Source organism: Macaca nemestrina, chromosome 6 (assembly GCF_043159975.1).
Source record: "Macaca nemestrina isolate mMacNem1 chromosome 6, mMacNem.hap1, whole genome shotgun sequence".
NCBI classification, from domain to species: domain Eukaryota; kingdom Metazoa; phylum Chordata; class Mammalia; order Primates; family Cercopithecidae; genus Macaca; species Macaca nemestrina.
The window spans coordinates 137,829,216-137,845,562 of record NC_092130.1 but is presented as its reverse complement, the minus strand read 5'-3'; the positions used below and the strand labels follow the sequence as shown (position 1 = coordinate 137,845,562).

At 40.2% G+C, this 16,347-nt stretch overlaps 1 protein-coding gene across 13 annotated transcripts in view; it reads left to right on the top strand.

The window, feature by feature from the left end:
• The window catches only part of LOC105487475 (zinc finger protein 131), a 54,497-nt gene extending 38,888 nt beyond the window's left edge, over positions 1 to 15,609 (top strand). For 7 of the 13 annotated variants that reach the window (XM_011750929.3, XM_024794649.2, XM_011750925.3 and 4 more), the window contains 3 exons: positions 596 to 1,278; positions 12,638 to 12,768; positions 13,744 to 15,609. In XM_011750929.3, coding sequence (XP_011749231.1) covers positions 596 to 1,278; positions 12,638 to 12,768; positions 13,744 to 14,430 — 1,501 coding nt within the window. In that variant the 3' untranslated portion in view covers positions 14,431 to 15,609. The remainder of the gene's footprint in view (positions 1 to 595; positions 1,279 to 12,637; positions 12,769 to 13,743) is intronic. The other 6 variants (XM_024794650.2, XM_011750931.3, XM_011750932.3 and 3 more) reach the window with 2 other exon arrangements.
• Positions 15,610 to 16,347: the final 738 nt, after the last annotated feature.

The window sequence follows — 16,347 nt, the reverse complement described above, 5'->3', positions numbered from 1 at the left end:
GTTAAATGATTACTTTGGAACTTTTTTTTTTTTTTTTTTTTTGAGACAGAGTTTCGCTGTTGTCACCCAGGCTGGAGTGCAATAGTGCGATATTGGCTCACCGCAATCTCTGCCTCCCGGGTTCAAGCGATTCTCCTGCCTCAACCTGCTGAGTAGCTGGAATTACAGGCATGCCACCACACCTGGCTAATTTTGTATTTTTAGTAGAGATGGGGTTTCCCCATGTTGGTCAGGCTGGTCTCGAACTCCCGACCTTAGGTGATCCACCTGCCTTGGCCTCCCAAAGTGTTGCGATTATAGGTGTGAGCCACTGCACCTGGCTGGCACCTTTATTCCCCTCCCAAAAAAATCAGTTGACTAAGCGTGGGTCTATTTCCATGGACTTTATTCCATTAATCTTCATGTCTATGCTTTCACCAGTACTGTTGTCTTAATTACTGTAGCTTTATAGTAAGTCTTAAAATCAGGTAGGATAAGCCCTGCAGTCTTGTTTTCTAACTGTTGATATAAATTTTATTGCCACTTTATCAGTTTCTTTAAAAAAGCCTGCTGGGATTTTCTTATATTTTTTAAACCCCTACATTATGTATTTCAGGAACAAAGAAAATTCAGCTCCATTAGAGGAAAATACCACAGGAAAAAATGAGGCCAAAAAAAGGAAGATTGCAGAAACTTCAAATGTTATCACTGAGTCATTGCCATCTGCAGAATCAGAACCTGTTGAAATTGAGGTGGAGATTGCCGAAGGCACCATTGAAGTGGAAGATGAAGGCATCGAAACATTAGAGGAAATGGCTTCTGCCAAGCAATCCGTAAAGTACATACAGAGCACAGGTTCCTCTGATGATTCTGCTCTAGCACTGTTGGCAGATATTACCAGCAAGTACCGTCAAGGTGACAGAAAAGGGCAGATAAAAGAAGATGGCTGTCCATCTGACCCCACGAGCAAACAGGTAGAAGGTATTGAAATTGTGGAACTTCAGCTGTCACATGTGAAGGACTTGTTCCATTGTGAGAAATGTAACCGTTCATTTAAATTGTTTTACCATTTTAAGGAACACATGAAATCACACTCCACTGAGAGTTTCAAGTGTGAAATATGCAATAAACGGTATCTTCGAGAGAGCGCATGGAAACAGCACCTAAATTGTTACCACCTTGAAGAAGGTGGAGTCAGTAAGAAGCAAAGAACTGGGAAAAAAATTCACGTATGTCAGTACTGTGAGAAACAGTTTGACCATTTTGGACATTTTAAAGAACATCTACGAAAACATACAGGTAATTAGCAAATACTTTCTTAAGATTTTTTTTTCCCACATGCACTTCAAATTTAAATATATAAAATCTTTTTTAAAAAATAGTGCCTCAGAAGCCATCTAATGTATTATCTCTAATGTATAGGCTAAGTACACATTGTGTATAGTATTACATGTTCAAATATTGATGCTTTAAATGCAAATCAGTATCAACTTTGGAAGTAATTGTTATTTTTATGCCTTGTCCAATTTTTGTATTTTTTAAAGAAATAGAGAAAATAGTTTGTGATTTATTTCCTAAAGATTATAAATAATTAAATCTTATAGTGAGACTTCACCATTTCTATTTTTACATTTCTTGTGTTGTGTTACTTAGAGTACATTTACAAGCAATCCCTGACGGCCGGGCGCCATGGCTCATGGCCTGTAATCCCAGCACTTTGGGAGGCTGAGGCAGGCGGATCACCTGAGGTCAGGAGTTTGAGACCAGCCTGGCCAACATGGTGAAACCTCATCTCCACTAAAAATACAAAAATTAGCCAAGCGTGGTGGCGGGCACCTGTAGTCCCAGCTACTCCGGAGGCTGAGGCAGGGGAATCGCTTGAACCTGGGAGGCAGAGCTTGCAGTGAGCCGAGATCGTGCAGCTGCACTCCAGCCTGGTCGACAGTGAGACTCCATCTTAAAAAAAAAAAAAAAAAAGTGGCTGGGTGCGGTGGCTCACGCCTGTAATCCCAGCACTTTGGGAGGCTGAGGCAGGTGGATCACCTGAGCTCAGGAGTTCGAGACCAGCCTGGACAACATTGTGGAACCCCGTCTCTACTAAAAATACAAAAAATTAGCTGGGTGTGGTGGCAGGCGCCTGTAATCCCAGCTACTTGGGAGGGTGAGGCAGGAGAATTGCTGGAGCCTGGGAGGCGGAGGTTGCAGTGAGCCAAGATCACAGCATTGTACTCCAGCCAGGGCAACAAGAACAAAACTCAAGAAAAAAGAAAAAAAAAATGCAATCCCTGACATGTTTATACTTCTTTTCCTTTTTTTTTTTTTTTTTTTTTGAGATGGAGTCCCTCGGTGTCACCCAAGCTGGAGTGCAGTGGCACCAATCTCAGCTCACTGTAACCTCCGCCTCCTGGGTTTAAGTCATTCTTCTGTCTCAGCCTCCCGAGTAGCTGGGACTACAGGCTTGCACCACCACACCTGGCTAATTTTTGTATTTTTAGTAGAGACGAGGTTTCACCATGTTGGTCAGGCTGGTCTCAAACTCCAGACCTTGTGATCCACCCGTCTCGGCCTCCCAGTGCTGGGATTACAGGCATGAGCCACCACATCTGGCCCTTGTTTATACTTTTTAATGTACATTGAATTACCTGCTTTGGCACAGTAGGTAATATATGTCCATCTCTCTCCACCTTTTCAACAGCAAATATGTCAGGACTTGCGGACATCCAGGGAGCTAAGGAGAATAAGGTTTTTATACTTCTCCTGGGAGCCATGCAAGCATGATGGAAATGTCCCAGGATACCTACCTCAGGGCCTCTCCCACATAGTTATTCATCCCCTATTCCAGTCATCTTCCTTTCAAGAGTCCCTGACCTTGCTCAGGTCTCTTGTTTGCTCCCACTCCCCAATCTTTACTAGGTCTCCTGCACCAGACACAGTAGCTACCACCAACGAATTGAATCTTAGATAGTCCCTAAATGTACTATTACAAGGGTATGGAGAGAACAATTAATACAGCATGCTAAGTGTCAGACTTCTGGACATTTGTTCCCAAGTCTTTGTTATATGTGGTGGTTAAGGCTGTTTAGACTGTTAATACAGTAAATACAACATAGATATCCTACAGTATTCAGAATCTTTCTCTTTGATGCTGGAGTTTGGAGAGCTTCTGGTAAAAGTTTTTAAAAATAGGTTTCTCACCATCACTTGGTATACATCACTTGAAATTGAGGAACCACATAGATTCAGATGATGTTATCCCCCCACTGTCCAAACTCTTACTGTCAGTATTCGAGGACTGAATAAATACAGGAATAGCAAAGGGATCTTGTACTTAAGGCTCAGTATGGATTTAAAAGTCTTTAAGGTACTAGTTTGGATAACTAATAGGCGTTCATGAAATCTTTTGGGAAAATGCTTTCTGTTTTCAAACATATGTATATACAGTCTACTCTTGAACAACATGGGTTTGAACTGCTTGCATCCACTTATATGCAGATTTCATTCAGCTAAATATGGATCAAAATTATAGTATTCCCAGGATGCAAAACCCATATATGTAGAAGACCAGCTTTTAGTATGTGTGGTTCCACAGGGCCGGCTGCAGGAATTGAATGTGCGTGGATTTTGCTATATGAACCAATCCCCCGCATATACCAAGGGACACCTACCTGTTTTATATAATATTTGGAAACTGCCTATAGTTATAATTTTTGGTCTTTAGAAAACAATAGTCTGTTGGTGAACATATTTGTGGTAATTGGGTTAATTATGCAAAACGATTGTTATACCAGCAGCACAATAAACAAACGTTGGTGGCCAGGCATGGTGGCTCATGCCTGTAATCCTAGCACTTTGGGAGGCTGAGGCAGGTAGATCAGCTGAGGTCAGGAATTCAAGATCAGCCTGGCCAACATGCAAAACCCTGTCTCTACTAAAAATACAAAATAGCCAGGTGTGGTGGCACATGCCTGTAATCCCAGCTACTTGGGAGGCTGAGGGAGGAGAATTCCTTGAACCCGGGAGGCAGAGGTTGTGGTGAGCCAAGATCGTGCCATTGCACCCCAGCCTGGGCAACAAGAGCGAAACTTCATCTCAAAGAAAAAACAAAACAAAACAAAAACGCTGGTAAGTAACTTGCAAACTTTGATAGCAGTTTCCCATACCCCAGCAGATAATCAGTAGCTTTTATAGCCTATGAATGTGAAAGTAGCCGCAGTTACCTCTTTTACCCAAAACATTACCTACTGACTTTTACCTCTTAGAAAATAGGACAACACAGACCACTTTGGACATCTTTAAATATGCCTCTCAGGTCTTAGATTTTTTATTTTGGATTGGACAGCAGAATATAGAGTTAAGTACATTATATTGTATGTCTTTCCCTTAGAAATGATGTGAGATAAGTAATTTAAGTAGTTATAAATTACTGAACCATATGCCCATTGGAGGAACAGTTGAGCACGTAAAGCAAACTGAACCCCCACTTCATTGTTTTTTAACTTCAACCAATTTCTATACCGGTAATTAGTTCCAAGATAGTTGTTCTCTTCTCTCCTCTCTCTCTCCTTTGAAACAGGGTCTTCCTCTGTTTCCCAGGCCGGAGTACAGTGGCGCCATCATAGCTCACTTGCAGTCTCAACCTCCTGGACTCAAGTGATCCTTCTGCCTCAGCTTCCTGAGTAGCTGAGACTACAGATGTGTGCCACCGTGTCCAACTAATTTTTCTGTTTTTTTGTAGAGACGTGGTTTCATCACATTCCCTAGGCTTGGAACATAGGCATGAGCCACCATCTCAGCCCTGTTTTTGTTGTTGTTGTCTGTTTGTTTGTTTGTTTGTTTTTAGCTTTAACAACAGGAATTCATTTTCTCACAGTTCTAGAGGTTAGAAGTCCAAGATCAATCTGTTGGTTTCTTTTGAGACCTCTCTTTTTGGCTTGCAGATGGCTACCTTCTCTCTGTGTCCTTACACGGTTTTATCCTCTTCGTGCATACATCTCTGGTGTGGCCTTGTATTTCTTAATAAGACTGGAAAGTCAGAATTACTTCTTGATCTGTGGGCTGCAGAATAGCTGTTGTGTTTGCAGACTGAAAACAATATTAATGTCCTTGTACCTCTCCCTCTGAACTCTTGGGTGACCAGCTGCATTGTCAGTGAGCAGTAGTATTTTGTTTGTGATTGTTTGTTTGTTTGTTTTTGAGCAGTAGTATTTTGAAAGGAGTCTTCTGAGCAGTAGGTTTCAACAGTGTGCTTAAAATAGTCAATAAACCATGCTGTAAACAGATGTTCTGTCAACCAAACTTTGTTCTTCCATTTCTGTAGCCCAGGCAGAGTACATGTAATAAGATTCTTAGGGACCCTAGGAGATTTGGAGTGATAAATGACTGATTGGCTTTAACTGAAAGTCAACAGCTTCAATAGCTCCCAACAAGAAAGATATCCTGTCCTTTAAAGCTTTCAAGCCAGTCATTGACTTCTCCCCAACTATGAAAGTCCTAGATAGCATCTTGCAATAGAAGGCTGTTTTGTCTACATTGAATATCTGTTGTTTAGTGTAACCACCTTCGTCAGTGATCTTAACTAGGTATTCTGGATAACTTGCTACAGCTTCTGCATGAGCATGTGCTGCTTCGCATTGCACTTTTATGTTATAGAGATGGCTTCTTAAATTTCGTTAACCTCTTCTAGCTTCTACCTTTTCTTCTGCAACTTCTTAACCTCTCTCAACCTTCATAGAACTGAAGAAAGGGCCTAGTTCTGGGTTAGGCTTTGGCTAAAGGGAATGTTTGTTTGGTTTAATCTTTTATCCAGGTTATTCACTCTTTCTCCATATCAGCAGTAAGGCAGTTTTGATTTCTTACCATTCATATGTTCATTAGTGTAGCACTTTTAATTTCCTTAGAGAACTTTACCTTTTCAGTCACAACTTAACTACCTGGCATAGGAGACCTAGCTTTTGGCCTCTCTCAACTTTTGATATGCCTTGCTCTCATAGACTTCATCACTTCTACCTTTTGATTTGCAGTGAGAGACATGTGACTTTTTTTTGTGGCGTGATCTCGGCTCACTGCAATCTCTGCCTCCCAGGTTCAAGCAATTCTCTGCCTCAGCCTCCTGAGGATATGGGATTACAGGCGCCCGACACCATGCCCGGCTAATTTTTTTGTATTTTTTAGTAGAGATGGGGTTTCACCATGTTAGCCAGGATGGTCTTGAACTCCTGACCTCGGAATCCACCCGCCTCAGCCTACCAAAGTGCCGGGATTACAGGCATGAGCCACCGTGCCCGGCCGAGACACGTGACTCTTCCACTTAAAGACTTAGAGGCTGTTTTAAGGTTATTAATTGGTCTAATTTCAATATTGTTGCTTCTCAAGGAATAGAGAGACTTGAGAGAGGGAGGGAGGGAAGAGAGAAAAGCTGGTTGGTGGAATAGGAAGCATACAACATTTATCAGTTAAGTTCTTTGTTATGGGTGTGGTTCAGGGCACCCCAAAACAATTGCAGTAGTAACATCAAAAATCACTGATCACAGATCATTATAAGAGATGATAATTTAAAAATTTAAATTTAAATTTGAAATATTGCAATAATTACAGTGACACAGAGACATGAGGTGAGTACATGCTGTTGGGGAAAATGGCACCAGTAAACTTGCTTTACACGGGGTTGTCACAAATCTTCAGTTTTTCAAAAAATCCAAGAAAGTGAAGCACAATAAAAATAGGTATGTTTGTAAGCAGTTTTAAACTATGTTTAAGTTAATAAAGAATGGACAATTTTTCCTTGTAACAAACTTAAGACAGACAATCCTCTTCCTGTTTCCTATTCTCAAAATGTATACCCCACTAGTTTCATATTTTGCATATCTTTATTAGTTTAATGGTTTGGTTTCCTGTATGCTGTTAAAGCATGCACTGTAATCTATGGCTTGATTTGTAAAATTTTAGCTATTTTTTGTCCTCTGAATTTACTTTTATTTGGAAAATAGTAATGATAATGCCATATACCACTAGGCCATGAATATAAAACAGTTTTAGAGTCCCTGCCTTCAAGGAGCTCAGGATATGCTGCAGCGGGGAACAAGCGTGTACAATCTGTGTAACATGCTAAGTGCTGACCACAGTAAGCAGAATCCTGTGGGAATGCCTGCCTGGGTTGCTTGTTTGTGATGGAAGAGACAAAGGTGATATCTTAGTCTGTTCTGTTGCTTATAACAATACCTGAAACTGGGGAATTTATAAAGAAAAGGAATTTATTTCTTACAGTTCTGGAGGCTAAGAAGTTCACTGTTATGAGGTCACAGCTGGTGAGAGCCCTGCCAGTGGTGACTCTGCAGAGTCCTGAGGCCATGCAGGGCATCACATGGTGAGGAAGTTGAGCATGCTAGCTCAGGTTTCTCTTCTTCTTTTAAAGCCACCCATCCCATTCCCATGATAACCCGTTAATTCACTGATCCATGAATGGATTAATCTCTTCATGAGTGCAGAGCCCTCATGATCCTATCACCTCTTAAAGGTCCTACCTCTCAATACTACCAAATTGGGGTTTAAGTTTTAACCTGAGTTTTGAAGGAGACAAACATTAAAACTATAGCAGGTGGCTTCTGGGGGTCGTTAGCCTTTGATGACTCAGAAAGGAAGAGGAGTTAGCCTGGAAACAGGTATTCCAGGCAAAAGGAAATGACACAGACACAGAGGAATGAGAGGAAACAAATTGTTTAGATCACTGTTAGTAGGGCATTATGGCCAGAGGCTTAGGTCCAAGTAGAGGAATGCCAGGAGATGTGGCCAAAGGGGTTGGAAGGGCTAACCATGTTGCATGCACTTGGGCATCATATGGGAGATCTAGAGTGGTGTAAGGGTAAGAAAGAGGGAGAGTAATGAGAGATGAGTTTGAGATCATGGAGTTATTTTCATAAATTCCATAAATGAGTTTGAATAATATCTTGGAAGACTAGGTCATTTTAAAGGAGTTTCAGCCAGGCAGATAGCTCATCAGATTCATATTCTAGAGAGGTGACTGGCAAGATAGATTGGAGTGGGTTGAAACCTGCTAGCTCAGTGAGGAATCTTCGAGTAATCTAAACCAGAATGGGAGGTTGGGTAAAGGCAGTGTTAGTGGAAAAGAGAGATTTGAGTAACATTACGTAGCCTGAATCAGTAGGATTTGGTGGTCAGTGAGGTGTAGGAGTAAAAGAGAGCTGGTGAGTCCCAGCTTTCTGATTTGAATGGCCACTGGAGGCTAATTAACTTACAAAAAAATATGTAGAAGAGTAAGCAGATGGGGAAGGAGGGAAATACCAGACATGTTGACAGATACACCTGTGGGACACACAGTGTCAAAAGAGAACCTAGAGGTAACCTTTAGCCATGTTTTCAAACAACTACTCCCTAGTTTCCAAGAAAGGTAGTGTGGAATCATAGAGGGAATGTGTGTCCAGAAATCAGAATTTCAGTTCCAGCTCCAGTTCAGCATTTGCCAGCATGATGAATTTGACCGTTCACTTCATCTTTGGGCTTTTCTTGTCTGTGTACCTACTTTATAGGGTTGTGACAAATAAGAAAATGGTGAAAGCACATTGAAGACTGTATTGTCCACACATCTAAAAGAATTAATATGTTGCTATTCCTACATTTTACTGAGCTTACTAAATTTTTTAAATAGGAAAAGCTCAGATGGCACACAATGAAAATTGAGTCTTGTTTCTACTCAAGTAGGTCTTTTGAAGTAACTACTGCTATCCTTTTCTGATTTATCAGATACATTCCTTGCATTTTCAGGTAGCCATACACACACAGGCACACATGCTTTTGGAAAAACAAACGGGCATGCGGTAGTACAGCATCATGCCATTTAGTTTATCTTTGAGTCGTTTTGAAAAATATATGGAACATTTATGAGTATTTAAATTTTCTTCCTGTGGCTGCACAGTATTTTAATCTATGGGTATATCAACTAGTATTGATGAACATTTAAGTTGTTGCTAGGCTTTTGGTATTACAGACTCTGCTGTAGTAAGCACACTCGTACATATGCCTTTTCAGATGTTCAAGTAATTTCATTTTTAAGAGCAGAATTGCAAGGTCAAAGAATATGCACTTTTTTTTTTTTTTTTTTTTTAAAGACAGAGTCTCACCCTATCACTCGGACTGGAGTATAATGGCATGATCTTCGCTAACTTCAACCCCCGCCTCCTGGTTTCAAGCGATTCTGCTGCCTCAGCCTCCCGAGTAGCTGGGATTACAGGCACCCGCCACCATGCCTGGCTAATTTTTTGTATTTTTAGTAGAGACGGGGTTTCACTATGTTGACCAGGCTGGTCTCAAACACCTGACCTCGTGATCTGCCTGCCTCAGCCTCCCTAATAATATGCACATTTTATATCTTGACAAAGATGATTAAATTGCCATTTAAGGAGAGGCTATGCCAGTTTGTTTCTAGGTCTTACTGATAATGAAAAATTATTGATAAAACCACTAAACCATTTCATTTAGCGATATTGCCCATCATTTTGGTAGTTGAGAATAGTTTTTTATTGCACTAATTCCAGCTAATTAGGTCTTGTCTCTCAAATTAACTTTTCATCATATAAAAATTGTACAAAATAAGCTATAAATGTTTTGTCAGATGATACATATAGCTCAGTTACTGGACTGTGTCATTGTATTTAAGTGTAAGGCTCACATCTAGGACCTCCTCATTACTGGGGTTCCACCTTCCATCCTGGAATCATTCAGTTATTTACTCCTACCCGCTGGTTGCTGAGGACTGCTGGAGAAAATTGATATCTCAGACCTTAAGTTAAGCACTTTCGTGTCTGATTTATCTCTTTTTCCTAATTGCTATTTCAGAGCTTCCCGGTATATTCAAAGACCTCTGCCCACACCCCTCCTCCAGCAGATAACATACTTACCTTCCAACCCCCAACTTACCTGTAACAGCATTAATCTTTGCCCCTCTTTTTTTTTTTTTTTTTTTGAGATGGAGTCTCGCTCTGTCACCCAGGCTGGAGTACAGTGGCACAATCTTGGCTCACTGCAACCTCTGCCTCCCAGGTTCAAGCAATTCTCCTGCCTCAGCCTCCCAAGTAGCTGGGACTACAGGTGCTTGCCACCATGCCCAGCTAATTTTGTGTGTGTGTGTGTGTATTTTTAGTAGAGACGGGGTTTCACCATGTTGGTCAGGCTGGTCTCCAACTCCTCACTTCACGTGATCCACCTGCCTCGGCCTCCCAAAGTGCTAGGATCACAGGTGTGAGCCACCGTGCCTGGCTTATACCCTCTTCTTTTATTCTAGAAAAAGAGGTTTCCCTTTTCTTCAAAGCCAATTCTAGATCCCATGCCTTGATGTCCCTCTAAACCATGTCCCATCTATCATTCCATCTCCTTTCTCCATTGCCTCTTTGCCCATCAACAAATAAATAATGGATGTCTCTCCTGGCTTAAAGAATCCTATTATTGGCTGGCCATGGTGGATCACTTAAGGTCAGGAGTTTAAGACCAGTCTGACTAACATGGTGAAACTCTGTCTCTACTAAAAATACAAAATTAGCTGGGCATGGTGGCACACGCCCATAATCCCAGCTACTTGGGAGGCTGAGGCAGGAGGATTGCCTGAACCTGGGGAGGTGGAGGTTGCAGTGATCTGAGATCATGCCATTGCACTCCAGCCTGGGCAACAAGAGTGAAACTCCATCTCAAAGAAAAAAAAGAATGCTATTATTGACATGCTTCCCTCTAGCTAGTCATCTTTCTTCTTGTACGTCATTTTATGTTTTTTTTTTTTTTTTTTTGAGATGGAGTCTCACTGTGTCGCTTAGGCTAGAGTGCAGTGGTGTGATCTCAGCTCACTGCAACTTCTGCCTCACGGGTTCAAGCTGTTCTGTCTCGGCCTCACAGGTAGGTAGCTGGGACTACAGGCTCTCACCACCATGCCCAGATAATTTTTGTATTTTTGGTAGAGATGGGGATTTGCAATGTTGGCCAGGCTGGTCTTGAACTCCTGACCTCAAGTGATCTGCCCGCTTCAGCCTCCCAAAGTGCTGGGATTACAGGTGTGAACCACCACACCTGGCCAGCTGTTTTATTTTTAAACAGAGATGGAGTCTCACAATGTTGCCCAGGCTGTTCCCGTCAAGCAATCCTTCTGCCTTGGCCTCCCAAAGTGCTGCTGGGATTACAGGCTTAAGCCACCACATTTGGCTTTCTGGGCCTTCTTAAAAGAATTTTGGTACTGACTGTTTTCATTGACATGATTCTCACTCACTTTTGCCCCGTGGCAGTGGGCCAGTTACATCACTGGTTAAAGTCATTTCCTTTTCTTTCCTTCTACTTCTGGCTGTTTCATTTCTTTTGCTAGCTCATCTACCTGCTGTTTTAACTTGGTGTTTCTCTGGGTTCTGCCCTTGATTCTTGTTATCATACAACATACTCAGAAATGTTTTCCTGCCTAAAGGTTTTTACTATCACTTAACCCCTAATTTGGCCAGGTGTGGTAGCTCATGCTTGTAATCCCAGCACTTTGGGAGGCCAGGGCGGGCAGATCACCTGAGGTCAGGAGTTCGAGACCAGCCTGGCCAACGTGGTGAAACCCCATCTATACTAAAAATACAAAAAAATAGCCGGGTGTGGTGGCCCCCACCTGTAATCCCAGCTACTCCGGAGGCTGAGACACGAGAATCACTTGAACCCGGGAGGTGGAGGTTGCAGTGAGCCAAGATTGTGCCCCTGCACTCCAGCCTAGGTGACAGTAAGACTGTCTCAAAAAAAACAAAAACAAAAACAAAAAACGACCCTATTTTATATATAAATCACCCTCTATTTGGCTCCAGAATTATCTTTACAACTATCTACCGGACATCTCCACTCTGTTCTGAGTACCGTAAACTCAGCAGACACAAAACTGAATTTATAGTCTTTCCCAGCATACCATGTTCCAAACCTACATGTACTCCTGTGTCCTATTTCTTTATTCTCATTGGTATTCTAAGCCAAGGATCTGGGAATCTCCATCACTGATTCCTCCATCCTTACTTCTCACCCACCATGCTGTTTTATACCTCCGTGCCTCTTTCTTTTTTTTCTCCTATTTCATTCCAGGCCGAATTGACCCCCTCCTCTGTGCTGCTGCAGTACATATTCCATCGCTTTTCTGTGACAGATCTTTTACAGTGCATTACATTTGTTTATTTTCATGTATTTCATCTTTATACCTTGGCCTTTGATAGGAAGTTTTTTGCAAAGGACAGTTTATCTTCTTACCTTCATCACCTAGCACATGGTCTAGCACATGGTAAGTGCAAAAAATGCAGAAAGGATAATGATGCATTTCCGCAAAATAAGAGGTTGATCATGATTTTTATCTACGGGAAAATAAATAATTTTTTTAAGAAGTGCAAAAACATGGAACAGAGTTTAGATGTAAATTATATTTATCTTTGTCAAAGCATAGATACAATTAAATATTAAATTTTATTATTTTTGCTACCTCTAGAAAAGTCTTTGGAATATGGTGAAAATATTTGAATTATGAATTGTGATTTCTCCTTTTAGGAATTTACTATTAAAATTGCCCCGTCAAAAAAACAAAGTAAATATTTAAAATTATTTGCTCTTATGATTTTTCTTAATTTGGCAACATATGTTTTTTCCCCTCTAATAGGTGAAAAACCTTTTGAATGTCCAAATTGTCATGAACGATTTGCTAGAAATAGCACTCTTAAATGTCACCTCACTGCATGCCAAACTGGAGTAGGAGCAAAAAAAGGAAGGAAGAAACTCTACGAATGCCAGGTATGTGCAGTTACATGCATTCAGTTCTTAACAAAGGAGTGTTGTGTTTGCAGTCATCAAAAGCAAAGGGAAACAGTCTCAAGCAAAGGTATAGGGGCTGATGGTCTGGAAAGAAATGAGAATAAAGAACATTATTGTCTTGGGGACTAAATTGGTTTTTTTAACCCAACCATAGATGACACCAATGTCAATAAAAATTATGTCCTAAATAACAATCTGGAACTGTAGTTAACCATGGAGCAATTATTAGAATTTGGGATGGGGATTGGAGGAAACATTTCAGCTATAATTAGATTTTTTCCCCATGATTAGTGTATTTTTATATCAAATATCAAATAATTATTACATTATTTGATATAAAAATATAAAAATATTTGATATAAGTGTTATATGTTATGGGAGAAATTAAAATATTGTTACTTTATGTTTAAACAATGAAGGCAGTATTGAAATGTTTCTCAAAATGTATTTTGGTGGCCAGGCACGGTGGCTCATGCCTGTAATCCCAGCACTTTGGGAGGCCGAGGCAGGTGGATCGCCTAAGGTCAGGAGTTTGAGACCAGGCTGGCTAACGTGGTGAAACCCTGTCTCTACTAAAAATACAAAAGTTAGCCGGGCGTGGTGGCAGATGCCTGTAATCCCAGCTACTTGGGAGGCTGAGGCAGGAGAATCACTTGAGCTCAGGAGGGGGAGGTTGCAGTGAGCCAAGATCGCACCATTGCACTCCAGCTTGGGCGATAAGAGCGAGACTTCATCTCAAAAAAAATAAAAAAATGTATTACTAGCTGTGTGAGCTAAAAGTCCAAATGAACCAAAGAATTATGAAATAGCTTGGACTAGATTCTCTTGCAGGTACCACGTTTATAACATTTACAGAATAAGCCTTCAACTTTTTCTTTACAGAGAATAAATGCATTCATATTTCCTTCAGTTCGGATATAAGTATTGTCTACATCATATTTTTGATTATTTCAGGTCTGCAACAGTGTGTTTAACAGCTGGGACCAGTTCAAGGATCACTTGGTGATACACACTGGAGATAAACCCAACCATTGTACCTTATGTGATTTGTGGTTTATGCAAGGAAATGAATTAAGGAGGCATCTCAGTGATGCTCACAATATTTCAGAGCGTCTAGTAACAGAAGAAGTTCTTTCAGTAGAAACACGTGTGCAAACTGAACCTGTAACATCAATGACTATTATAGAACAAGTTGGGAAGGTGCATGTGCTACCATTGCTTCAGGTTCAGGTGGATTCAGCACAAGTGACTGTGGAACAAGTCCATCCAGATCTGCTTCAGGACAGCCAGGTGCACGATTCACACATGAGTGAGCTTCCAGAGCAGGTCCAAGTGAGTTATCTAGAAGTGGGCCGAATTCAGACTGAAGAAGGTACTGAAGTACATGTAGAGGAGCTGCATGTTGAACGGGTAAATCAGATGCCAGTGGAAGTACAAACTGAACTTCTAGAAGCAGATTTGGACCATGTGACCCCAGAAATCATGAACCAAGAGGAGAGAGAGTCTAGCCAAGCAGATGCTGCTAAGGCTGCCAGAGAAGATCACCAAGATGCTGAGGATTTAGAGACCAAGCCAACAGTGGATTCTGAAACTGAAAAGGCCAAGAATGAGGACAGAACAGCTATGCCAGTTTTAGAATGAAATTACACATGAATATATTTTTAAATTTACTTGTTGGGTTTTTGAACTGATTATGGGCAGTATGACTGTCCTTAAGCCTAACAGACAAGTGGACCAAAGTTAAGCTGTTTCCTGTTGTGCTGAACTGTTTCTGTTGAAACACATTGATTTCCCCTCCCCCTACTTAATGCCACAGAGGAGGGATCTTTTCCATAACTGAAGGGGAGTTTTGAGAAGTATATTTCTGGAAACTTAAATGGATTATATTCTTATTATATAGTTGGGTACGAATGTATCTATTTTCATTGTGGTAAAAGTTCTTCCTTTTCTCTTTCCCAGGTCATGTTCTTCCTCAAATTTTTTCCATATTGTAAAATCAAACTTAAATCATTAGAATACAAGTGTATGTATTCTAATGCATGTTAGAAAATTGAATAATATAGGAAACACAAGGCTGCATGATGAAAAGTGCATTGTTACTGTGCAGTAAATTTTGGCTTCTGGCTTTCTTTAGTTTGAACAAACGTTCTTGTCTACCCCAGTAGTCACAGATGCCATCTCTGCAACAGAAAGAGTGGTGGTGGCAAAAGTTCTAGAATGTTTAAAAAAAAAAAAAAAAAAAACACCCATGTGCCTTCTGAAAACCAACTAAACTTCTATAAAGCATCTCTGGTTCTTTCAAAGTTTGTGTTGTAAGGAGCAATGTAGATGATGCTATAATACTTTATATTTTTGCTTATAATGACAGCCACCAGTTCTTTTTCACTTAGGTTGAGAAATTTTATTTAATGGCCACTGAAGGGCCATTTTCAATTGGGAAAATGTATTTACATCTGTGGTAAACTTTATTTTGATGAAAAGTTGCACTAGTATTTTACCACCAGATGAAAAAAAGATGAGCAGCATTTAAAAATTAATGTATTTAAAATAAAGTACAGAGAAAGACATGTATATAATTATCAGGCTTTGTTTTGAATGGAATCTTTTCCCCCGATCCTTAATGTAAAGATCTTGTGCTATAACTTTTAAAGCCATACAAATAAGAGTGCTAAACTGTGGACTTAAAAGTAGGTGTGTAAATATTTTTAATCAGTATTACTTGGAAAATAAAATATAACAAACACGTAAACCAATATGCTATTTTCTTTACCTGTTAAATATTAGGAGTTCTTTACATTTTTTAAGTAAAGTTTAAAATTATGTGTTCATGACTCTTCTTTAAAAAAGTACCAGTGTGAAAGTTTGTATCTGGGCAGAGATAGTTCCTCATGTGTCTTTACCCGTGTTAACATGACTGATTCATGAATTGTGATAAATTTTCAATCATACCTTCAACCCCCAAAAATCAGCTCAAAAGCATGGAAGAATTTCATATTCTTTGTATTAATAGTTCTTACATGGTAGGCACAACAGCAGGAATTCAGTTAACTGTGTCAAATGTAAAACACCAATTCGATTAGCCCCCTTTGGTAATCCTGATGTTAAATGGTATCACATTTACAAAAATAAACTGAAGAGAATGGCTTCCCACCGTTGGAGAAGTCAGATTTAGATATAAATCTGGAGATAAAGCCAACCACTGTATTAAGGAGGCCACATTTTTAAGATCAAAATAAGGATATGAACACTTCCAAGTGTGTACTGTTTGGTAGTTGGGTACCTACTGCAAAGCTTATTTAACAGTATATTTTTTAAATGAAATTGTAAAATACCAATACTACAATTAAATTATATCCCAGTGAATTTTCAGTTTGCCTTAGGATGCCAATGTTCCTGAGTTTAAGGGAAAAAAAACCCTGACAGATAGTGATCTCAAGTATGTAAATTGCTAGTTAGTATCTAGTGAATTTTGAATGCTGAAAATAGTGCATACTGTGCCCTTAAGCCAAGGTATGAAATGAGGATTTTAAAACGAGTTCTGACCACAAGGTAAAGATC